The sequence below is a fragment of the Onychostruthus taczanowskii genome, unplaced genomic scaffold (genome assembly GCF_017590055.1).
Source record: "Onychostruthus taczanowskii isolate IOZ18803 unplaced genomic scaffold, ASM1759005v1 scaffold24, whole genome shotgun sequence".
Lineage (NCBI taxonomy): Eukaryota > Metazoa > Chordata > Aves > Passeriformes > Passeridae > Onychostruthus > Onychostruthus taczanowskii.
In genome coordinates, this window is record NW_024499684.1 from 10,649,049 (window position 1) to 10,674,545 (window position 25,497).

The 25,497-nt window shown below is 45.0% G+C and overlaps 1 protein-coding gene across 9 annotated transcripts in view; it reads left to right on the forward strand.

Moving 5' to 3' along the window:
- Positions 1-25,497, forward strand: part of TP63 (tumor protein p63) — a 101,613-nt gene that overhangs the window by 44,981 nt on the left and 31,135 nt on the right. For all 9 annotated transcript variants that reach the window (XM_041405801.1, XM_041405806.1, XM_041405802.1 and 6 more), the window contains one exon: positions 6,678-6,932. In XM_041405801.1, coding sequence (XP_041261735.1) covers positions 6,678-6,932 — 255 coding nt within the window. The remainder of the gene's footprint in view (positions 1-6,677; positions 6,933-25,497) is intronic.

Sequence of the window (25,497 nt, forward strand, 5' to 3'; positions counted from 1 at the left end):
GGATGGAAGGGATGCTCTGGTAAAGTGAGCAGAGCAGTCAAGTTTTTAAAGCTTGAAAACGTAGTGGTATGATTTGAGTCGGTCATGTAGTGGTGGGTTTTTTTGAGGGGAAGAGAGTAGGGGTTGGTTGTAGGGGTTTGGTTTTTTCTCCTCCCCAGCTGATTGAACTGGAGTGTCTTCTTTAGGCTTTCCCTATGTGTTTAGGTGGTATTGGAAGCTGTCCAGGCAACTCCTGGGTTTATCTAACTACTTAACATGAAATACCTGTGCAGAAGGATTGTGTGTGTCACTCATGAGGTTTTGGTTTTTGTTCTTCTTGGAAGAAGAATTTTTTTTTCCTTTATTTGTCTTGAATTTAGTTTCTCAAAATTGTACATATTGCACAGCTATGCAGATCTCAAATAGATTCTTCCTTTCTTAATAGTACAGGAGGAAATGTGCAGAAATATTTCTGCTCCCTGCTTACAGGTGGAATTGAGTTTAGGAAAGGCTGTTTGGTTGTGCTGCAGCAGGTCTAATATCCAGGACAGGAGTGATTGACTCCAAGGCTTCTTTTAATCCAGTGCCCTCCACTGCACTGGGAACCTGTTATACCACTGGGATGGGAAATAGCCTCCTCTCTTCCTGGAAAAAGCAATGACCCAAGAGTGGGATTACTCAAATCAGATAGGTTTCCAGGCACCATACTAGAACAAATCAATCTTGATAACTGTTGGTATCTTTGGTTCAACCAAAGTTACTTGTTCCCTTGCTTTTCACATTGAGTGTATGGTGCACATTATCATTTTATCTGAGGGTTTCCAAGTGCTTGGTGCACTCAGCTGCACAGTAGCTGTGTGGAAAAGCCTCTGCAAAATAGACCCACAGGATTTGTTTCCATTTTAGAACTGGAGCTGGAGGGAGTGTGGCCGAACTGGTGTTGAAATGAGCTGTGCACTTCTTCCCCTGATAGCTTGAAGGGGACCAGAGCAGTGTCCAAATTAAGTTTGAAGTTTTTCAGTCTTTCTCTCACTCTTTTTTTTTTTAAATTTGTTTTTTGGTTGTTTTTTTGTTTGTTTGAGGTTTTTTATATGAGAAAACACACTAGAGGGGCAAACCAAATCACAGCTTTCATTGCGATGATTGAGCTATCTCTGCTTCAGCCCTGATCTTAGCTGAGGGCCATGGGTGGAGCCCTTTATTTCTTGGCACTGCCCTGTCATGGCACAAGCAGAGTGCTGACATGGGGTATTGTATCAGCTGCCATCAGAGCAGCTGGCAGTCAGCAATATCTTGGTTAATAATTGTGATAGAAGCCTTTCTGTTGAGCTTAAGGGACTTATTTCCACCTACTAAAATCCTTTGCTAGGAAGGTTCGAAAACTTAGGTGGATTTCAATATTTCTGGATATATTTGAGGTGTCTGTAATCTAATTGGGATAGGAAACATTTCTCCTGCTGCTTTTAACATAGCTGTTCTCCAGCAGGAATCTGAATGTTTCCCTGGGCCAGCACTGAAATATTGCTCTAAGTTGCTTACTAGTCCTACAAGAGGTAGCCCTAGTGCATCATTGTGGTGTGGTTAAGGACAAAGCACAGGATTTCCAAAGTGCTGTGCAAATCTTCTTGTTGCTAATAACCACGGTAGTTTATTAGTTTCATCATCTCCTGTCTTTGGAGAATAAGCACCAGCTGTTTTGCACGGCTTGTGAGTAGTTGGACACTGGTCTTGAGCTGCGTAGACCCAGTGGTGAGAATCAAAATGCAGTCAGTAGGTGTGTATGGTAATGCTCGTTCTTTGGTATTAGGGAGAAGGGTTTTGATAGGGGTGGAGGCATCTAGGTATTCTACACCTGAAGATGGTAACTTTTGGTCTATTTTCTCAAGTGGAGAAACTCTCAACTCTCTGAAATGCTGTTAATTGGGTAGTTAATAGCTGGAGCTGTGTATTTTAGGGGATTTTTGGCGTGGAAGTCCCCTTCAGAGCTTTTCATGACTTGCATTAGTTACTTCCTTTCCAACGGAGAGGGTCTTTTTGCAGATCTTTCTCATAACCTTATTAATTTACACAATGGGCTTTAGGCCGGAGATCCAGGGCTGGTTTCTTGCTGCAGGGCAGGGTGAGAAGGGTCCTGGTTAGGGTGGGCTGGGGCATCTTCTCCGGCTCTGCCGTGCCGGAGCATTTTCATTGCCCTCTGGTGGCAAGTGCCCCGGAGCCGCCGGCTGCCGGCTCTGCTGTGCCCGGGGCAGAGCCACCCTCCCGGCGGCAGAACCCCGCTTAAACCATCCCCAGCTTTCAGTCTGGTTTTCATTCAGCAGCCCCTCCAGCAGAACTATGTTTCTCCCAACCCACAAGCATGAGTTAGCATGAGAACCCGAAAGTGAAGCTGATGGGATATAGGAAGCGAAACTGATAGTTCAAGATGCGTTGTTGAAATGATGTTCCGAAATACATGGTCTAAGATCTAATTGTAGCTCTCTAATTATTTGCTGTTAGACTTGCCTGAAGGTTTTTATAATGGTTCAGTGATATTAATAGTTTCAGAAACTCGGTGGAGGGAACAAAATAGCAAACGAAGGCTCTGACAATTAGATAATCTGTTCTTTCAGCTTTAGATGCAATTCCTTTCTTTCCACCAAATAGCTTTCTCTTTATTTCAGGAATCAGTGGTCGGGCTACATTTCAGTCATTTAAAACAACCCCACAGCAAAATATGAGCATGTGTTAAATTCTGGGCTCCCAACCAGCCAAGAATTAATTTCTGGATGAAATGCTGTTGTGTTCCTTTCTGTGGACGGTGAAAGGAAGCGGTGTGTGTGCAAACACACGCCCTGCAGCCCCCTCCTGAGGGGCAATACCTTGCAGACAGTCTGCAGCCTCTCTTTGTTCTCCCCACCCAAAGGGCCAAGGGGGTGAATTCCTGCGTGTGCCTTCCCCGGGCCTGCTGCCCCTCTAATTGTCCTGTTGTCAGAAGGCGTGTGCCTCCCCGAGCCTTATCAGATTCCTCCAAAACCTTGCAAGCAGTTCAGGTGTTGACCCCTTGAGCGCAAACAACTCCGCGCCTGGCTTGGAGACCGGGCTTAGTGCTGGGCTGTGCAAACCTGGTGGCTTTGTCTCAGGGATGGAGCACCTGCCTGGGGAGGGGACCCAGGGGCCAGGGAAGGTGAAAGGCTGGCGGGACTCGAAGCAGCAGAAGGGGAGTCCAACAGCTGCTTGTGTCAGCATGAGGATAAGTGCAAGGAGATTAATAGTTATTTAAAGAGCAAATGGGGACACGGCATTCGGCTGTGGCATGCGAGTGTATAAATGCACTGGAATGGCTGCTCCGCCGATAACATTTAGACAGATGGTCCCTGGACTGAAAGGAATGAAAAGGATCTTGGAATATCTGAAGGATATCTTACATTTTAATGGGGCACTTATTTTATTATTTTTGTTTAATTGGATCCCAGGCAGCACCTTCAGCATTTCCAGGCTGTGCTGTCTTGTTAACACTGACCGCTCGTTTGGCCATCTTTCCCCATTAGCTTAAGTGGCCTGGGATTAGAGAAATAGTTTTTAAGTGAAAGCTGAAACACTATTGTTCCGCTGTCTGTGTGTCTGAGCTGGTGTAGGAGACTGTTTTCATCACAGCTGTCTTCTCATCATTTGCTGGTTAGGGAGTGTGTCTGATTATAATCTCCGTGAGGAATGAAACAATTGAATGATACTTCTACATTTTTGAGAAGTCTTCAGGTCTCACTAGGATATTCTGGGGCTGGAGGGTTGTTTTTTGATGAAATGCAAAATTATTGATCAGGTCCAAGACTCTTCCTGGTACAGCACGTCAGAATTCTGGCTCTTTCCATACGGAATTAGCCTTGAGGGAAGACGTGTACCAAAAGTCCGTTAAATAGGTCTTGGTTGAGTGAATAGCCTGCAGGAGATGAGACATAACTGTCATCTGTGCTGCCAAAGCTGCAATCTCCTTTTGGAGAAGAAGAACCAGTCTGGATTGCTCTCTCCCCCATCAACTATTTAGCTTTGAGTCCAATTAAATACAAGCTCTCCCATCTAACAGGGTGCTGGGCACTAATAACATCCACACTGCTCCAGAGGGGGAAACTGAGGCAAGGAGGGCAAATGACTAACCTGAGACACTGGTTCACCCAGGATTAGGACTCAATATATAATTGCTTTTATTACTCTGCTGCCTGCAGGCTTGAGACAAAGGAGGCCCATTAAGTGCAGGGCTTTTTACACGGTGAGGAGCAATCCCTGCCCTGCAGACCTTGCTGCCTGCAGTAGGGTGAGGGTGGAGGGGGAGGAGAGGTGCCTTGCCCAAGGACACAGCAAGTCGCTGACAGAGCCAGGGAGGGAACCACCTCTCCCTTCTCTCTGCAGCCTGTCCCAGCTTCCAAAATCAAGTTTTCTGTGCTGTTCCCCTTCACAGCACAGCTCCTAGCAGCAAGCGAATCCATCTCCAGAAGGTCCCATGTGCCTCACTGAAGATCCCAGAGCACTAGCATCACTTTGAGTGTTTAATAAAACCCCCAGAAATTATTAGCTTCTTCTAGTGAAATAGAAACCTAAGGGAAAGCTGCAGTGGGCAGATTAAATTTCTCTAATTCCATTCTGAAGTACAGCTGAGAATGTGAAGTTTTTGGGCACATGAAAGACACGTCATCTTTGCAAAGGGACCATCCTGTTTTCTTCTGTGAAAGGCTGAAGTGAGTGGTAAAGCTGGATGTTAAATGTTAACTTAGCCAAAGTTGCCAGGAGAGCTCAGCAGATAGGTTGTGCCCTTCCCTTTCAGGTCTTTGGAGGAGTGTTGTGCTACTCAAAGCTTCAGTAGGGCTGCTGGGATTCCCAGTATTGAGAGAGCTTTTTGTTGTGGATCTTGTGGTTGGTGCTCTGACTCAGGGAGCCTTTGCTTCGTGGCTGATAAGAAGGGGAATAACTGTTGGAAAGATGAGAGAAGTTGTGAGCAGAGTAGCTGAACTACTGACAGATAGGTGAGCTTGATCCCTCTGGGTTGGACTGGAGCTATAGGATGTTGAGGGACATGAGCTGCTTGGAGCTTTGGATGAGAGAAGGAGCCTGAGTCCCTTCTGTGTCAGCAGCTAACAGCAGAACCAGGTGCCTTTACTGCTGCATGTTCTTGGCTGAGCCCAGAGCTGCTGGGAATGGGCACCACAAACCTTCGTGATGCTGCTTGCCCTGAGATGAGCAGAGTTAGTGCCCTTGGGACACACACAGGGATGAGGCTGTGAACCCAGCATACCTGACTGAATCCCACTTGCCTGCTGCCCTGTCACTCTGGCCAGTGCCATGTTCTTCCAAGGATTAAAAACGTGTGGCAGTTGTGTAACTTTCTCCAGAATACTTTCCCAGCTTCCAAGTGTTGGTAGTTCAGAATTTTAAAAATCAGATATGCTTGTTTTGATGGATTTTTCTCAAGCAGAATTTGTCTCCTGCCTTTTTGAACTTCGGCTTTTAGTATTGTGATATTTTTTGGCAAAAAAATCCATGTTTATTGGTGGGTTTTGTGAAGCATAAGTCTTTTGTGAAGAATATCTGTGTGTCTAAGCCAAAATTCTGCTCAAGATGTTTGCTTGTTCCCCAACTCCTCTTTTAAGAGAACATGAAAATTAATTTTGTGTTTGCTCTTTTTCCATGTCGTCTAGGAATTTATGACCTTCAATCATGCCGAGTTCCACCTTTCTTCTCAAAGTCTTTTTTCCAGGCTGAAAAGTTGTCATCAACTGTCACATTACATGATGACATTAAAAGGATTTGCTTATTCTTGTCACCTTCTTCTAAACTGCGTTCCCCTCTCTTTGAGGTGTGGGACCATGGCTACACATGGAGTTTAGGTATTAGATGTATTTTTTTCTGTTGACCTCTCTTTAATCCAACCTTTGCCCTTTCTGTACTCTGCTCTCAGAGGTTTGTAGTTTTGATGTCTTCCAGTTGTTTCATATATTGTTTGTACTTGAAGGCTTTTAAAGTGCTAAGCAGCACTTATGCATAGGTAGTTAACTACCAGCAGTTAACTTTAAAACTGATACTTCTTAAGAGAAGAAGCCTTCCATGCTGTCTGTTTCCATTCTACTTGATGAGAACTTTAATTCTCCACCACCATCTGTGACTGGTCACTGGGAGTTGAAGGCAAGGTGCAGACAGTGGCACCTGGCCGTTTTTCCAGTGAGTCACATTTCAGCACAGTTACCACCTGAGTTAGAGGTCCTGGAGTCATCCTCTGTAGTGGGATCAGATCCACAGCCTTTGTGTAGAGCATCAGACTGTTGAAGATGGTGTAGCCTTGTACAAGTTAGAGCCAGTTGCACTGTAGTGAACCTGCTGAAACCTGATAAAAGCCAGCAGTACCTTTGGAAAGGTCTGACTGTGTTGCTAGACATAGCGAGCCTGTCGCTCTGTGATGGCTTTCTGCCCTGCAAATCACCTCCTGGTTATGCACAGGCTGTTTCTCACCTCTGCTGTTGATCCAGTGTGTGTGACTGAGAAGCTATGCTCCTTTCTGTTTCAGTCACCAGTGTAAAGAGGGGGATATCCTTTGCAAATCTCCCTCCTGGTGTGACAGGAGCAGTGATGCTGAGATGATGCTGTGCATCCTCCATGGTGGAGGCTGTGCCATGTCTGGCCAGCCTGTGCTGATGCAGCTCCTCTAACGCTCCTGTGCATCTCTTTGCCTGCAGCCACAGTACACGAACCTGGGGCTCCTGAACAGCATGGACCAGCAGATCCAGAATGGCTCTTCCTCCACCAGCCCTTACAACACGGAGCACGCGCAGAACAGCGTCACGGCCCCCTCGCCCTACGCCCAGCCCAGCTCGACTTTTGACGCCCTCTCTCCCTCCCCAGCCATCCCTTCCAACACAGACTACCCAGGACCTCACAGCTTCGATGTATCATTTCAACAGTCCAGCACAGCAAAGTCAGCAACATGGACGGTAAGGACACAGCATCCCTTCACTGCCTTTGGTCCCCCTGCCCATAGTGACTTTATCCTGTAATACATACACAGGCTTGTGCAAGAACAAAGTGACCCGAGTCCTCTGCAGGGCGTGATGTGTCACATAGAAGGGAGACATTTATCTTGGTTGCTCTGAGAGGGTGTGGTGGGAATTTAACCCTCAGTAATACCACTAAATCCCAGGAGACTAAAATGCCTTGCAAAAACCAGTCACGTAGAGATATGCATGATGAACGGGTGGCTCTTTTTTGGGCCTAGCAGGAGCACTGGAGTAAAACCTGAGGTGGGCATTAGCATTGCCTCAGTGCTTCCCTTGGCTTTCTCCAGCATCCCTGGGTTTCTGTGAGGTTTGGCATGCAGGGCCATGCAGGTGCAGGTGGTGCTCCTTGCTCAGACCCATGGAGTGTGAGGCTGTCATTTTCTGTGTCCTTCTCCTCTTGCAGCTGGTATGGGAACCCCAGTGTGTCACCAGCTAGGGTCAGCCCTGTGTGTTGGTTGGGGTTTTGTTGAAGGGGATGGGGTTGTTTTATTGCAGAGTTTTGTTGTTGGTTTGGTGTTTTGGGGTTTTTTGTTTAACACTTTGCTCTCAGAACATTTCTTTTCTTAACAAAAAAAAAGGCAGAAGCTTGAAGCCTGAAGCCCAGCTCTTGATCTTTGGTGGCACTGGCTTGATTGTTCAATCTCTAGAGACTTCATAGCTCAGGACACAGCACTGCTGGAGCTGTAAGGCCAGCTGTTTTGGTTTGGGGCTCTAGAGTTGAGATTTTTACAGTGGAGAATATTGTTATCTTAAAGATGTTCAATATTTGCCTTCCTCTCCTGCTGGCACTTGCAGTAGGTGCAGTGAATAGTGTCCTGCCCTATGCTACCTGAATAAAAGCAAGGACTTAAATATTTTTTTTAAGCAAAAAAAAGAGAGACTTTATACCAAAAGCTAAGAGCATTAAAATAGTGTGGGTTTTTTTTATTTTTCTTTTTAATCTGAGGAACTGCTTTGATCTCAGATACAATCTAGCTGCAAATGCAACTAAAAAAACCCTCCCAGCTACTGCTGCCAGCAAAGCAGCACAGCCCTTGTGCTCTCATCTGGAAAAAGATGCCATACAACCACAGATCACTATAAGGTTATGTCCCTTATATTTTAAAAGCCTTTTCTGGTAAAATTTGTCGAGAACTGACATTAATAACTTCGTTCAGAAAATTGTGTTAAGTGGGGTAAAGATGTGATAGGTTCAGTCACAACCAGATTTTCATTTGTTTATGCATAAAAGGGTGAGGTATTTCTTCTAAGTGAGGTTGAAATTGCATTTCTTAGTCATCAGCCTGTGGAGTGATGCTCTTCTGTACTTCGCACTTGTTTTATGTCCTTGTTTCTCCTATTGCACTACACACAATATTTATTTTCAATTCCCTTTAGGTAAGGAAACTCTTGGTCAGTTCTACTTTGCATTTCTCAGGGCAAGAAAATGCTGGCTTGGATTTTTGCTAGCTGTTCTGGAAGAGGGTCCTTTGAAGGAGATATGAAAAGACGTTCTCTTTTGATACGTATGGTACAAAGAATTATCTAACGCAGCTGCAAGAAGCCAGAGTGTTTGATGCTGTCCTTTCAACTACAAAAAGCAGCCTTTTGAAACGAGGTTTGAACGTAGGTAGTAGGTTGCTCCAGCAGAGATGAAGGCAAGAGCGCTACTAGCAAGCTTAAATGAGATGTTTCACCTCAGTGATAGTGGCTTTTTGGGGTAGAAGTGAGGGCTGAATTTCAATGTGGATCTAGGTAGTGGTCAAAGCTCAGATTACATGCTGACTTTGAAAAAGAAATTAAATTACTGTTTGGTGATTGCAGTCATCAGATGTGTGCAGCCTGGGGAAAGGCTCATTTAGCCTTCCCTACTTTTTCATTGCCCTGATGTGGACCAGCAGATGAAGGAGTATTCCCCATGCATGTTGCAAGTCTGTTCAGGTCTAAGTCCATGTATTTCTACTAAAGGAATGGGCTCTTAAATGGCTGTCTGATTAGGGGGGAGGGAGTGTGGTCCAGGTGTCCCTGCACTGAGCCAAGTGACCCAGATTTAGCTGCTCGTTCAGGAGCTGGCAGTGAGCTGTACATTCACAGTGGATTATGACAGTCCTGTGGTGCTGGCTGGGGACCTTCAATCAATACACCTTGTGAAGCAGAGCATCTATCCATCTTCAGAGCTCTGCCCTTCTGCTAATTAATCCACCAACTCATTTCACATGAGCTCTTGAGCAGCTGGTAATCTGCGTTCGACAGCTTTATCAGTGGGGTGGGTGGGGAAGGACGTGAAGGCTCTGCTTCTCACTGTCGTCCTGAGAAGTGTGGAAACACGCATGAAATGTTGATGAAAGCAGGAGTGATTGCCCCATCCTCTCAGCAAGAGCAAGTTCTTGGAGTTGCTCCCCCCATGTGACTTCATACACTTTGATTAATGCCTGTCGTCTTTTTTAATGATGGATTAGGAACTTACCCAACTGGAAGAGTTTCTTCCACTGCAGTGACCTATTAAAAGTGTAATTACTTGATGGCCACACCCTTATTAAGAGTCCAGAACTTGAAAGCCTTGTTTCTTACTTTGTTGGGTTTAGTTTTCTCTTTTTTCCCCCATTTTCCCTCTTGCAGTGCTCCGGATAACAATATTAAGTAAGGAACTCCATTGTGTTGCACTTTCCCCCTTTATGGAGGGGATGAGCCAGTCTGACCCACCTTGTCCTTCTGGGAAGGGGTTGGTGGTGCCTGGCAGAGAGGATCTGCTATCCTGGCTGGCAGTGTGCTTCACCAGAGCTCCTCTGATCTTCTGGGCTGAGTCATGTCAGATTAGGTCATGGGAGTGAGGGCAGTGAGCTGGGGAAGAGGAATGGATTATTTCTCCAGAAAGGAAGAGCTGCTTTCATGGAGGGATTGGAGACCTGTGAAGGTGCTTCAGGTTTCTAGGCCACTTTGTGCATTTAGATCCCAAGGTTACTTCTGTTGGAGGTGGGGGAAAGTAGAGAGCATATACTTGCTGGTTATTTATATGCTATGTTTCTGAAAACAGACCTGAAATAATTTTTTTCTTAAAACTTTTTGGTGTTGTTTTTTCTCCTCCAAATTCTGCACAGGGGGAGTTTTATTGTCCTAGGACAATGGACACTCTTTGTAAAATCAGCACTATTTGTGTAATATAGGCTGGGAGGAGGATGAGTGTGACAGCTTCTCTGCTCAGGGTTGTGATGGGCTCCTAATTAATGGGGGGAGGGGGTGGGGAGGAAGAAAAAAAGGCCAAAATTACAAAGAGAAACACTAGCTGATGCTAGGTGACAGGGTGATTCCATATGTATGAGCAGTTCACTTTGAAAATATTGCTGATTTTCTCTCTGAAGTCTTTCATGACCGTCAGTAGGAATTCCAGTAAAACATGCTGTCTAATCAGGTTAGGTCTCATTTGTATGCAATGTTGATCTAATTAATGATGACAAATTGAGATTGGATTGCAGAGGACTTTATAAGCATCCTTGATTATTTTTTTAATTAATGACCTCAGAACGTGAGTAAGGATATAAGCAGGTTAATCAACCTTTTCAGAAGGAAAATCTTTAACAATTGAAACTCTATTGAAGTGTTTGAAAACAAAAGCCTTTATAGTCTAAATTGAACAAAGTTTCTCTCGTGCACCCTCATACGATAAAACCGTCTTGAAAATCATGCTGCAAAGGAACAAGTAGTTACTGTTTGTAATGATGAGACAGAGTAGGTTGCTGAGGTTGAGGGAGAAGCCCTCTGAATTGAGTGAAGTAAGAACTTAAGCAGAATAGTGTCTCATTTATTGTGGGAGAATTCCCATATGCCCATGCATTGCAATATCTTCTCCTGTTTCTGCAGCAGAAGAAAACAAGGCATTTCAAAAGTGTGCCACCTCCGATTTTTTTGCTTTGTGGAAGTTGCGTGCCGACCTTCACCACCTGGAGCTCAAATAAACAGCTGCACTCCCTTTCCCCCCCCCTAAAAAATATTTGGCAATCACCTGCCACTAGCAGAACCTGTTAAATGGGGGAAAGCATGATTGCAGTAGGAAAGTAAAAATTAGAGTTGTATGTCAAGGTAAGTAAAAGTTAACGTTACTGCCAAATGCAAGCTATCAAAAAATGAATCTGATCCGCCCATCCCCAAAAGCAAGATACCACCTTATAAGTCATGAGACTCTTTTTTAAAAGACAAACAGGTTCTTCTTATTCTTTCCCAGGTTTTTGAGCCTTTAGGGTGCATCTACTAAATATTTTAAAACTTTTCTTGATAATCACAAGAAATTGCTTTAAGGTTTTAAATGAAAACTGAAATTTATTTGCAAATTTTTGATTCTGCTGAAGAAAGACACCAAGCCCTGCGAGACTCGCATAATTCAGGTGTTGGCAATACCTGAGTTTAGCAGTTTATTCTCATGCCCTGCAGTAGGTTGGAGCTGAGCTGGGTTGGTCCTTTCAGGGTTTGTTATGAAACATGGAGCTCTCCAAAGCTGCAATCTGTGTTCCAGGCAGGCTCGCTGGTTTTCCTGTTCTCAGTAAACTCAGCTGTACCTTCAACCATCAGAAAATGCTCAGATTTCAGACTCTCTTTGCTAGCAAAGCTGGATAATAGTGTGTGTGACATGCATGAAAGCAACTAAGTGGATTGTGCTGGATGGGTTTAGTGAATTTGGAAAAGCTGCATTTTAAGGAAGCTGAAAAGAATGCACTTAAATTAGTCCACACAAGCAATAACAGGTTTTTGTGGTTGAGAGAACGGATTCCTTGGCTGGGCTATCTCAGTATTTCTATTTCAGATTGACTCATTCCATTTTTATTTTAAATACATTCTGTGTTCTGATCCATGTAGTAAATTTGGGACATTTTTTGCCAGTCTCTATAAAACGAATTAGAGGACTGTGCATAAGCATAGTGAAGCAGTGAGAGGGCAATTAGATGTGTACATTGCCTTGACTCAACAGTTCCTAATTATGTGTTCAGTGTTCTCTTAAATAATCTCTTCAATTAGTGCATCATTTCAGTAACTCTGGTCATGTCCAGTATGTCCTGACTGCTGATTCTCTCTCAGTATCATATGTGAAAACTGTTTTAAAGGCTGGTGACTCTCTCAGTGAATATACCTGAATGCTGTGCTGGGGGTTCCTGTGGAATCTTAGCTTTGTGGTTCCTTGGTGGTGCTGGTCAGTGTCATTGGAGCTTTCCAGGTTCACCCTTTAACATTGTATTTAAAGCTGTCAGGAGAGAGGGATTGAACAAGGCCTTGTTAGAGGATTTTGGCTTTTCCTCTCCTCAGAGGCTCCTAGTCAGCAGGGCTGTAGGCTGTGCCTGTTTGCTTAGGGCAGTTCAGAAGGGTCCTTGTGAGACTCTTTTGCACAGGGGGTTTGCAGCCCTCCCTGGGCAGACAAACTGGGCACCGGGGCCACTCTGGGAGTAAATGTCTTCAGCCCAGCAGGTTCCCCTGCAACGTTTATTTCACTGCTGATAGCCCCACTTGTCACGGCAGAGAGGAAAGGGACAAGATGGTGCAATCCAAAGTTGGAGAGGTGACCTGGAAGGAGAAGGCAGCGGAGGAGAGGATGGGGTTGCAGTTCGGGATGCCGGCTGGTGCTGTGCTGTGAGCTGAGGCCTTCGTGGCGGAGCCGCAGTGCTGCTGCACTTGGCCACTTGTCTCCGGTGAAAAGTGGCTCAGATTTGGCTTCCTTAAGCCCTCGGCAGCTGTGCCCGCCTCAGGAGGCTGCTTGCAGCACACGTGGGCTCTTGGAACAGGGCGGGTGTCACTTGCCACCATCGCTCTCGTGCAGGGAGAGGTGGCATTTGTGTTCTCTTGCTTGAGGAGCTTCTGAGGTGTGTTTCCCTCTGTGTGACATTACAGGGCCTAACACCAAGGCTGTTCAGGCATAAGTAACTTGTCCTAGGTCATCTACCTGGAAAGAGAGGAGCCAGGCTTATTGTCTTTGAAGGAGGTGCCTTTCTCACGGCAGGGAGGTGTTTTCAAGTCACAAAGCTGGGAAGAACCAGTTCACCTGTGAGAACCAGTCAGGAGGGGACTGCTGGCTTCTGTTTGGGTTTTTATGCTTGAGTAAAATGAGATCTCAGTGCATTAGGTTCCCATTAGAATGTAATTGTGTTTTTTCCCCATAATATCTTTGTCATGTATATTTTGTTTTTATTACCAGTTATCATCTTCTGTTACTCCTTACAAGCAGCTGTACAGACCTGTGGAGCAGTTTCTAGAAAATGCCTTGTGATGTAAGCTGTCTTGCTTTTTTTTTTCCTGCTTTTTTATGTCCCAGATTGTTTTGTAAATCCTACTGAGGCAGTATAGCCTCTCTGTGTGCTCTATGCTGTCAGACCAGTGCCCTCCATGGTGACAGAGCTGAGCTGTGGTGCAGGACTGTGCCGTAGGGCACAGTCTGTACCCCGTGCAATGAGAAGGGAAGTTATTTACTTACTGTATGAACTGGTATTTGTCAGCACTGGGAACCGAAAATTTGGGTTTCCTGCTTTGAGTGTGTACCCTGATCTTCAAACAGCAGAGTTGGTGTGGGGCACCCAGCATGCCTGCCCTGCTGGGAGAAAGCATCAGATGGTGTGAATGACCTCCTCTCCCCACTGGGATTTAGCTTCTTGGTTGCAATGTTTGTGGCTGATTCCCTCCCACTGTAACTGGAGATGAGTTAGAGCTCACTGCAGGGATCCTACACTACTCCTGGGATCTGCAAGTGAAAAACCATGAGGCTGAACAGAGGATGGGGAGGGGTTTTTTCTCCCCCTGGGGCAGAAGATCCCTCTGCTCTTTTGCACAAGCAGTTTCTAGTTGTGCTGGCATCATAAATTTTTTCTTCATAATTTTAGTTTTAAGGTTTTAGCTATTCTTGAAGGAAAACTCTGAGGGGAAAAATTAGGTGCAAGAATTTTTTTTTTTTTTTTTTTTTTTTAAGGAGACATTTTTTGTCTGTGTGAAGAGGAAAAAGCATAATTAAACATAATTTTCATCAGTGCAACTTGCACAAAAAAAACCCCACCTACTTTCATGAGAAAGGAATAAAGAGAATCATAATCCTGGATTAGGTATCTTTCACTACACATATATAAAAACAACACCGTGTGAAAAGGGGGAAAATATATATGTGTACATACACACACCAAACATACCAATGTGCCTCCAGCAGTATTACCAAAGGAATTAACTTTACAAGAAACAGCCACAGCCTGGAAATAAGCCATTTTTCAAATAAAAGCTGAATGAGACTTGTGGTTTCTGAGAACTGTGAGAATGAAGGGTTAAAAAAACATTTCCAGATAAGAATAGCTGATGTTGGGAGATGAGTGAACATCTTGAAGTAAGGGAGGGTCACTATTTAAATCAGCTTTTCTTTTTTTTTTTTCCTCCCTCTTAGTTAAAAATTGGCTTCTACTAAGAACAACATGTAGGATTAATGTAGTACTTTAAATCTTCAAAGTGCTGCACAAACATTACTTCCCTAATCAGCAAACACCTTTGCTTGGTAGGCAAATCAGGAGTGGAGTCGCCATTTTAGAGAAGGGAAACCGAGGTACCAGAAATGCCAAAAGTTTCCAATCCAGCAGTTTATGGAGAGGCTTTTTTTTTTCTTTTTTTTTTTTTTTTGCTTTGGTTTTTTAGTGGTTTTTTTTTTTTTTTTTTTGGTTTTGGTTTTTTGGTGTTTTTTTTTTTCTTTTGGTTGGTTGGGTTTTTTTGGGGTTTTTATTGCTGTTTTTGTTGTTTGTTTTTTGAGTTTTTGTTTTTTGTAGCATTCAACACTGGGACTGCCTGTGGGCTGGCATGTAAAAGCTGCTGAGCTCTCCTGGATTTCACAAGTGCTAGGCATGCAAAGCAGCCTGGCAGAGCTGCGAGAGGCATCAGCACAGTTGCCTCCTTACCTTTCCAAAGGTCACGGCTGCTGGCCCAGGAGGGAGGCAGCAGCTCCAGGGCAAGGAGGGTTTCCTCACAGGTTGCCAGTTTCCCCCACACCATTGATCTCTGTAACTTAAACTTCTAACTGAGCACTGTTAGAAGATATTTCAACCCTACCAAAAAAAAAAAAAAAAAAAAAAAAAAAAAAAAAAAAAGTTGTGCAAAAACTATTTGAGTGGCTGTTGAATAAGTTACTTTTGGGTAAATTTTTTCAGGGAGGCTGGTGCAAGAGGTATTGCTCACCGTGTAGACAAAGGCTGCACTTGGAGATGATCATTCATTTCTTTAGGTCAGCTGAAATACTGCATTTGTCATAGATATTGTGTCCCTGACAACTCTATACAGAGCACACAGCAGTTTGGAGGTGTGCTGAAGCAAGAATAATTCTGTGTGTTGCGTTGGTGATGCTCTGTGTGCTGAGGGTTTAGCTGCAGTGCTTGGCAGGCCATATGCTGTGAAGAAATTCCTACTTCATTTTAAAAAGAAGTGTCCCGAGTAGGGATGGCTTCTATATAGAAAGAGCATGAACTTTATTATGCAATGGAAGTCTTTTCATGAGGTTTTGCTATGTGCAGGTGTGTCAGATTTGTTATTGTAAACACAGCAGGATAGCTGCCCAAGTAAGAGCTTAGATCCTCTTGCAAATAGAGCTGAGTATTGATACAAACGTTACCATTTCCCATTGTTCACAATAACACTTAAACATTGGAACAAAACTTGGTGGAGCTGCAGGAGGAGAGTGCTACTTCTCCCTCATTTGTATTGTTTTATTTCTTTTTAAATGTATTCTGTGAGAGTTTTCTTAACAGAGCAAAATAGTACATGTCTGATAAGAAGCAGTGTTTTGTCATCTGCTGATACATGTTAGCTGCTGAAGTACATCTAAATTCAGCTTTGTGGAAAGGTGAAAAATGTGCTGGAGGAAACAGGAAAACAGCACCTGAAGGCTGACCTGGCTTTCTTAAATGAGGCAGGACTTGGGTCTGCATTTTGTGGCCCTGTTGTTTCCCCATTAGCCATGATGGCCACGCTGCCTTGGGGCTCTCCTCCCCGCATGTGCTGTGCCCTGGGGTGCACCAGGCTCTCCTCCTGGGGAGAGGAGGTGCCCTGCTCAGCAGCAGCACTGCCTGCGTTTGGCTCCCAGCCCAGCCTCGGAGCTGCTCCTTCCCTGTGATTTAGATCTGATCTGGGTAACATTGTGCAAGTCATTCCCTCTGCTCCCCCTCTTCCCCCTTTCCACATACCCACCCTCAATACAGAACTGTGATCCCATGCTGTAAAACACTTAGACCCCTAATGTGAGATGCCTGAGGGGGGCAACCGGACCCTGCTGCCTGCTCTGTCTGCCCTATCACTAACTTTGGCTTTCAGGCCTCTTATTTTGCTTTGTTTACAGGACATCAGAGTCTTCCTACAGACTAACTTTTGAGGCACCTGAAATGTGTCTTCAGGCTAAAACTTGCTGCTTGGGTTATTGCTTCCCCTGCTTGAGGTACTGAGCTTCAGCAGCCCTGGGCCTGCCAGGTGTGAGGATTCCTGACACACTGGCCATTTAGGGGTTGTGGCTAGGGGAAAAGCCTGTTCCTGTTCTGTAGGCAGAGCACAGGGCTGTACCAGTGCTGTGTGAGCTGTGGTGCTGAGCCTTCACAAACTCACCCTGCCACTTGTCAGGGCTCATTAGCACAACTGTGTGAGCTGTGTTTGGGAGCTGCCTCCCTCCTGACCTTACAGTGGGAGCAAATGAGCTCAGGTTTGCTATCTGACCTTCACCCAGAGATCCTTGGACCCCCTCTTAAAAGGCAGGGCTGGAAGGAATTCCCATGGGGAAGGGATGTGAGCGGTGCCACTGGGCTTGGTGCCCAGCCTGAAGGGTGTTTGCAGAGCCAGCAGCAGGGCAGACAGTGCATCCGCTCTGTCTGCATTTGAGCATCAGCACTGCCATGGCTGGGAGAGAGAGTCTTCCCATGAGATGTTTGTCCAGTGTCTGAGCACTGAATGATCCCTCTTCGTTAATCAGCAGGGTGGTGGCTGGTGTTGCAATGAGTTCCTTGTCTCCCATCTCTTCTCCTGCAAACCTCTCATACAACTCATTCTTAGTCATTTTTTTAGGCCCATATTTGGTGAGTTCTTGTAGGCATATGAGCAAACAGGACTTCAACAAAAGAATCTGTGCACTTTTAGATATCCTACTAAAACCTCTTATGGTATTGGCACTCAGAAGGAAAGTGGTAAGGGCTTAGGAAAATCTTCAGAAGTGTTATCATTAGTTCTGTAAGGTTTGACGAAGACAAAGCATGTGGACTGATTGCTTTGCAATCAGTTTCTACAAGGAATTCATAAATTTGACCTTTATTTGGCATTCCCTTTGTGTGCTGACTTCTCTGATGAGTCATTTTTGCCCATTTCCTTTGCCATGCCTCTTGAGGTTGGAGTTTGTCTTTCTGGGCTTGTTTTTCAGCAGACTGATCTGTGCAAGATAAAGATGGGGAGAGCTGGGTTGCGCTGATGCTGCTGGTGTTCAGCGGGAGCGCTGCAGCACAGGAGGAGCAGCTACATGGGCGAGATGAGTTCCAGGATGAATTTGCAGGGACACGTGCTGGAAGAAAACCATTTCCATGCTGCATGTCTGGTGTCAAGAAACAAAAATGCTCTGATGCTGTTAGTCACCCTGCTGATCTCAATCTGTTTAATGGAGCTATTTTGTTTCAGTGCACTGATATTCTGACGTGTGCTTTGCAGCTTATTTCAGAGAAGCTTCCGAGACACAGAATTCATGGGGGCCTTTCTCTTAAGGAAGATGGCTTGGTAGCATGTTCAAGGTTGATAAATCACCTGGCCAAGATTGATTCTGTTAGTGATTGGGAATGACTGACTTGTGACCTCTTTCTTCTCTACCACACAGGTCAGAGCTGTTGGCAACCCTTGCGTCTGAGCGGGGAGCTCTCGGGGTGTCCCTTACACTGGACACCTGGGATGGCACTTTGTCCACAGTGTGACCCCCGTGTGACCTGCTTGCTGGGGAAGTCAGCATTTCTCTGCTCCCTGGAGGGGCAGAGCCGAGCACACAGACAGGTGCTGGCTGCCAGGGGGTGGTGCAGGATGGCCAGGTATTCCTGCATGCTGGGGGGCTCAGGGCAGCTTGCTGCCTTCAGCCGTCCCAGCATGGCTCAGCAAGGGTGTAGCAGTTCACTCAGCCTTTTAAAATATTTTTCTTCTTTTTTTTTTTTCCCCCTTTTTCCACTGGCCATACCAATCTGATTACACCTTCGAGGGATCATCTGCCCCTAAAGCTTAATTAAGGGAGCTCGTCTGACTCGTCACTGACTCACCTGCCACTGTATGAGCTCATGTCTGACTTGTCCTAGGAAGATACTGAAATGTCAGGCTTCTCTGAAATATAGCAGGTTTTTTGTTTTATTGCACCCCTGATACTGCTGTTGGCTTCTGCAGAGGTGAGCAGAAAGATGACTGCCCCAACTTCGTTACTTTTATCTAAACTTATAGTAGCTTGCTTCTTTGTGCCTTGAAAAACCAGATGGGGTTTTGCTTGCACAGCTGTAGGTATGTTAGAGTTAATAAAAAAAAAAATTAAAAATTGAATAACCTTTGAGTTTTGGCTTCAGGCAAACTAGGTGAAATGATGTGTTTTGGAGATGAATGCTCTTGCAGGAGGCAAGATGTAGCTTGCAGGAGAACATCTGCAACCAATCCATTCTGTATGAGATGGGGCCAAGACTTGTTTGTATCTCAGTACCTGTTCAAACATGTTATACCATAGCAAAAAGAGATTTTGAATGCATTGAGGAAGGGTGGGTAAGAAGGAAAAGAGACATCAAGCTGAATGTTTGCTTAATAGCCTTGATTTCTTCATTAAACTTTTAAGCACTTTAATAATCTGATTAGCTTCTTTCAGAGCACGGAACAGTTTTTCCTTTCTTTTTTCTTTTTTTTTTTCCTAAAAGAGAAAAAAACCCTCTACTTATCTAGGTGCTGTGAGATGAGCTTGCTTTGTGACCTGGAGCAAATCCACTAACTGTTTGCTACTTTTCTCTACTCGCCCTGAGCACTGTTGGTGGAAGGATGTTCTGTAGTACATTTGATCAAAGGCAGTGCAGAGGTTCAGTTACCAGGCTGCCTGCCTGGACCCCGGAATGCAGCTCCCAGTCCAAAGCTCCTTGCCAGCTATTCCCATCTCCCATCCTCTCTGTCCTCTCAGAGCTGAATGTAGCATGAACATCTTGCAACGAACATCTTGCAACGGCAGCTTGCAGAGCTCATTTGCCTGCCTTTAATTGTGCATTTGAAATGCCTCTGAAGGCCTGTGGCAGCAGAGAACAGTTACATGACTCAGGAGTGGCTGGAGTGGTGAGGCTGGCAATAGAGGCTCTCATGCTGAGGTTCACTTATCATTGCGCTGATAGTTCTCATCATCCTATTGAGCTCTGCATTGTTTTGGGTTTTGTTTTTTTTTTTTGTAAGACAGCCCCAGAGATGTACATGCTGTATTTCTGGTTGCACGTGTAGCTAATGTGGGTGTTGAAGGTGCGGACTGTGTGTGACTGGGATTTGTTGTCAGTGGAATGTAGCAACTGTTAGTCAGATCTTTTTGCTTGTCTAGTAGGCTGAATTCCTTGCTCAGGAGATGAGAGAACTGATTTCGGCTGATTCAGGTGGACAGTGTGAACACAATGCCTCTAAAATCCTTTCAGAGGATAGGAGCATGCATTTCAAGTGGTCTGCTCTAGAAAGAGATGGGGTTGTAGTACTGTCTGGGTAGTATTTTGCTAGTGCTTAAATCCAGCAGACTGTTGAGGTTTTTTCTACCCTTTGTCAAACCAAATCCTGCTGTAACTTCACCAAAAGTGCTTGTGTAAGTGGGGCAGCCCTGGTCGTGTGCTGATCTTTGTCAAGACGTCAACACAAAAACAAATTAAAGAGCTGCAAGATGCACATATGCCTGTCCTCTGCCTTCGATGTCCACAGGGCTCTTCCACTTTGCACTGGCTCTTCAGGCGAAGGTTATTCTTACTCCCAAGTCTCCATGCCTTTGTTAAATCCCTGATGACTCTCAGTGCTGGCTCACATGTGTTCCCTGGCCAGCTACCAGGAAGGCCTCCTACAGCTTGTCCACACTTGGCAGATAAACACCCATGGGAGGCATGGCCTTGGGCTCTCTGCAGTGTTGCATGGACATGCAGGCTGTACCTAGAAGATGTGCTGTGTCTGTGTAGGGCTGCAGCAATGGTCTTTGGCTCTGGCACATGGCAGCTAGAATGTGGTGGTTTAGGGGCTGTGCAGGGATGGTTTGCTGTGCCTGAACTTCTTCTCCTGCATGTCACACACGGGGTCAGCATGTGACCAGGCAGCAGTCCCTGTAGCTGCACCATGGCCATGCCTTGAGCAGGAGCACTGTTTGCTTTTGCCTTGCCCTGCCAGACTTATCCTGACCTGGAGAGATGGTCAGGGTTGTGTTAAGGTGCAAATTATACCACTCCAGTGTGCTTAGGGCTTCAGACAAGAGGAATTTAGGTAGCCCTCATGTCCTTCCTTGAGTTTGCTCTTGCTGGGGCCGCATGAAGTGCCTGATATGTATTTCAGGCTGCCCAAATGGGTCTCTGTCCTGATGCTCTGGTGGCTTATGCAGTCTTCCATTTCTTCTTTCAGAGCTGGGTTGCTGTGACACTTTCAGGGCTCATCTCTGGAGAAATCCTCTTTTGGAAGGAGTTTCCAAAGTGATTGACTGTCTGGGGTTCTGTTTGCTTGCTTAGGAGCTCCCGTCCCAAAATCACTGAGAAAGGTGGCTGAAGCCACTAATGGCACTCTCTTAGCCAAGCATTGGCTTAACACTCCAGTTTTGCCCCTGTTGTGTGCAAACATTGCCTTGTTCCCAGAAACCTCTGTTGGCTCCTTATCTGAATTGGGTGATGTAATTATGCCTCCCAGCCCACTATTGCAATGGGAAAATGGGTTCCTCTTGTTGGAATTTTCAAGGAGCTTGCTCCTTGGAGCAGCACACATCAGCCTGTGTGGGAATGGGGTGTTGGGGGTGTGTGTTTTGTTTAGTGTTTTTCCCCTTGGCTACACAAGCAGCTAAAACCTGTAACCTACAGGAGTTGGAAGCTTCATGCAGAAAATAAGCTTAGGTTGGTAGAAGAGTCGAGATCGCATTTTTCTTGGCTAATTAAAGGATTAAAGGTGCAGAGATTTAGAGCGAACTGTCAGTGTGCTACAGGAGAGAGCCTTTGATGATTGAATCCAATTTGAGATTAAACAAATTGTATTTAAATAAGAAATACATGGCAACAGTTACAGTCTATCTGGGCCTCTCCATTCCTTGGTGTCCTTCGGGTCAGGTCGATGGTGTGCTGTGGCTAGGGCTTCTCCTCCCTCACCAGCTTCCTTCTTCCCACACGCTTCCCTCTGGGGCATTTGAATCTGTTGCCTCTACACTTTGTAAAATTGGGGTTTTTTTTCTTCTAACCCAGTGATTAGTGCAAAAGAGCCTTGCACTCTCCCTTACACAATAATGAACTGCTGTCCGTTGTAGCAGTAGCGTGGTCACATGCTTGTTGTGTTTTGTAGTATCTCTGATCCTGTTTAAGGTTTTTCTGCATCCTGGTGCTTTGCTGTCTGCAGCTGGAGAGCTAAATGTTTACTCCTGTGAATTTTTTTTCTGTTGTTCAGTTGAGAAGGTGGTCAGCTGGTTTAATGGTGTCTTCCTCTACATAGTGGCTGGTAAAATTCTAGAGAGGCAGTGAACTTGTGCAGGTTCCAAGTCCTTGACTTGTTTGATTGCACTTGATTGTCTGATGGGCTACACTTGCAAATGGCTTGCTAGTGTTAGTCCCAGCCCTTCTCCTGCCTTTTCATTTGGATAGCATTACTTTCAGAGCTGCTAAGGGGATGCTTTTAAGTGTTACCCTTGATAGCACTTGCAGTGGTACAGGCTTATGAGATTCATGGTAGCTATCTCAGAACAAAGCTGGCTTTCTGCTAGGGCAGGAATTCATCTGCACAGCCTGCTGCAGGGCAGCAGCCTGTTCTGCCCGTGGAGAATTTGCACCTTTCTCTGTGCACCACATATGAGCTGTAAGGAAAATGGGAGTGCCAGACAGTGTGAGTGAATAACTTCTGATGTTGCAACTCTGTCTTGTTTTGTTCCATTTTGTTTTACTCCTTTTTAGCAAGGAGTAAAACAAAACAAGGGGCTTGCCTTTTGTTACCTTTCACCTATATAAAATCATGAGGGGGTTTTGTTTCCTTTTTTTGTTGTTGTTGTGGTGATTAGAGAAAATCACAAAATTGAAACTGGTAAAAAATCTGCTGGGATTCCATAATCACTCAAAAACATGGCATTACTTACTAATTGGGTGTGGTTAGTTGGGAAATCTGACTTTAAAATTATGTTTCCCAGGGAACTATTCCCGTTCTCATTGTTATCCAGTAACAAAGACTGCTTTTTCGTTGGGAAAGCAGTCTTGCTTTGAATGGGCTAGGTCTTCTCACAAAGCATCTGTTGCTTGGGGTCTTCAGAGCCTGCAGTTTGCAAATGAAGGAGTGCAGAGTGGTGAGGTCTGCAGGGGCAAAGGGCTGTTTGGTGTTTTCCTAGGAAAGTTATCTTCAGGTTGTGGTTGCAAGGATTTGCATCTAAAATCCACTTTAATTCCTGTTATATTTCCAGTTAGATCATGCAGATGGCATTATTATCTTTGCTACCAAGTGAAATAAATCAATTGCTAGGTATTGAGAGACTTGATGTAATCTATTTCCAATAATTTATAGATCTGTTACTATGTCATGGAGTATTTGGGTAGTCATTCCTTTGGAGTTTACCTAGCAGGCTTTTGTAGAGCTGCCTGTGAAGTGCATCCAGGTCCATGCAAGCTCACTTTATACACTTGTGCTTTCTTGCTGAAATTTCAAAGCAGCCTAAAAATCAGAGATCTGGACTATGCTGTGTTCAAGCCTTCCATTTCTTCTGTGCATGTTACTACACAATTCCCTTTGGCTTGCATGTCCACTGGGATGTGGTTTTACGTTCTACTCTTAGGGAGCAGGAGATGTAAAACTCAAGACTAGTTATTTCTCTGAGGGGTAGGAAGGACTGCTGCTAACATTTTCTGAACTCATTGCTAGCCCTCCTCCCTTTCTAAATGCTGCTCTGTGGAACAGCTCTTTTTCCTTTGCTGCAGTTGTACAGTTCCAGGGAGTATCAGACAAAATGAAGGAGTACCCCAAACCTGATATGGGCTTGTTGATCTTCCAAGCAGAGAAGATGCCACAGCACTGATCTCATGGCTGGCCGGGGGTGAGGTGCTGTGTTTTTGAGCAGGGAATGTCCTGATGGCTGCTGCAGCAGCTCTGCTGTGTTCCTCAGCATGGAACTTGATGAATTGTTTCCCACGGTACGTAGGAAAATCAAGGTCTCAGTTCAGTAAGGCACTTGAGTGAGTGCATAACCTCTAGCACGTGAATATTCCCAGTGAAATCTCTTGGGTTCTGTTGGAGTCAGCAAGGCTGCTCCCAACCTTAAAGGTAGGCATCTGCTTAAACACCTTTGCTGAATCATGTCTTGACTTTGAAAGTAGGCTCAGGAGAAACCACATGAGTTGACTCAAGGACTGTGCTTAGCTAGGTCATTGAGGATGGAAGGAGAAGGCTGAGGAGGAGGATCTGGGTAAAATAGAGATCCCAGAACTCTGCAAATGCTGGTAATAGCTGACTTTCTTGCCATTCATCCCCAAAGCTTAATTGTATGAATAAAAGGTTTAAAGGTTTGACTTAGTCAGCATTCATCCTAAATATTCTGGAGCTGCTGTCATGCTTTATTGACCTAAGATCTGAGTTACTGCATCTTTGTTTTCAGTAAAACTATGACTTGCTCAGTTAGGTTTAATTTTTGTCTTTCCTAATCTTTATGTTTTCACTATGACTCAGATCTAGAGTATGGCCTCATTGGGTCAGTAATTCCAGAAAACAGAGGCATGTTTGCAGAAATGGTTTGGTTCAGTCTGGATTCTCTGTTGTCTAGGAGAAGGAGAGGTCACTTTTCTGGTGGTCTTCATACACAGGGAGAACATTTGTTCCTTCTTGGTGTCTCTGTGTGAGTTTGTTGCCTCCCTCACCATCCTGACCAGAAAAGCTTTGCTGGTTTTTCACTTTAATTATCAATGAAATGCTCGACAAGCAGGAGAAAAATATTTGCATAGATGTAATTCTGGAAGTTGAGCGTAATGTGATCAGGAAATGGGACAGGCCCTGGCTGTTATCATGGAAGAGGCTTGCTGGTACTTGCACTTAGTTTAAAATGAAATAAGATCTGACTCAGGATAGTTTCCTGGACGTTAACAGAGAAGACTCAATGCCATTTTGGCAAGGGTCTGGCGCTATCCTTTCTGCACAGGAACAAAAGAGATTTCTGGCAAATTCATAAATTGGTTCTGAAAGGGCTTCTAACAGTACAATAACGATCTAGAGGGAAATGGTCTCCCTTGGAGCAGAAAAGCAGGGGCGTGTGTCTGTGTTTTCAGGACTTTCTTTTTCTGAGATAGAAGCCAAGGAACAAGGCGCTTGCGTGCTGTGCCAGTGAAATCTCCCTGGGAAGACATGATGCTACTTGCAAGGTATGCACAAGACAAGACCAGAGGCGCCGCAGTGCTTGATTACTGTCAAGGACTCAGTTGGAACTTGCCTTTGCTCTTTGGCCTGCAGCATTTATGTAGAAATTGGGGACGCTGCTGCTTGCTTCCAAAGCTTTGCCTTGATGGGTCCTGCCCACATCTAGGCAGGGAGGAAGGAGCGGGGGGGCTCAGAACCTATGAAGTAAACAGGAAAATTACTCACCTTAATGATGCATTTCACTGGCATTGCCACTTTGAGAGCCTGTCAGATTTAATACTTTGTCTTCCCTTCCATCACCTCCCATTGGTGTGATTAATAGTCTATTACAAGGATGAAGTGGAGAGGTATCTGCACCTTCCCTCAGGTGGAATAAACAGGAGGGGAAGCAAAGTGAGTAGGAGAAAGGGGATACCTTTGTCCATCTGAGCCATTTGGTCTTTGTTGAGAGTGCACATCCAGAAGAGTACTCATTTACTGACTTGGTTGGTGGCCCCTTGATTTATTCCAGTTCATGGGTGAGCCCCTTGACCTCCCAGTTAGCTACCAGCCCTGCTCCATGGGGTGCATTGGCCAGTTCCCCACTCCAGAAACGGTCAGCAGTCCTGCACTTGGTCACAGCACAACAGCCATAGCACTGTAGGAAGGCAAGGAAAAAAAAAATTATTTGGGTATGAAGTTCTTCAGGGATTATTTGCTCTTTTTGTAAAGTACATTGAATCTGAAACCTAAGTCAAGAAAGAACAAATAGGATAGAAAATGTATCTGGGCAAAGGTGTTTAGTATGAGAGGTCACAAGACACTAAACCTGTTTTTAGCTTGGAATTGGTTGAACCTTCTTTCCTGTATCAGAACGGTAGTGCAGAGACTGGTTTGCATCTCCTGTGACGCTGTCCTGCCCCAGCTAGGAAGATGGGCCAGTATTTGACGTAAATACTCCTACCCTCGCAACGTGCTGACCCTGTGGTAT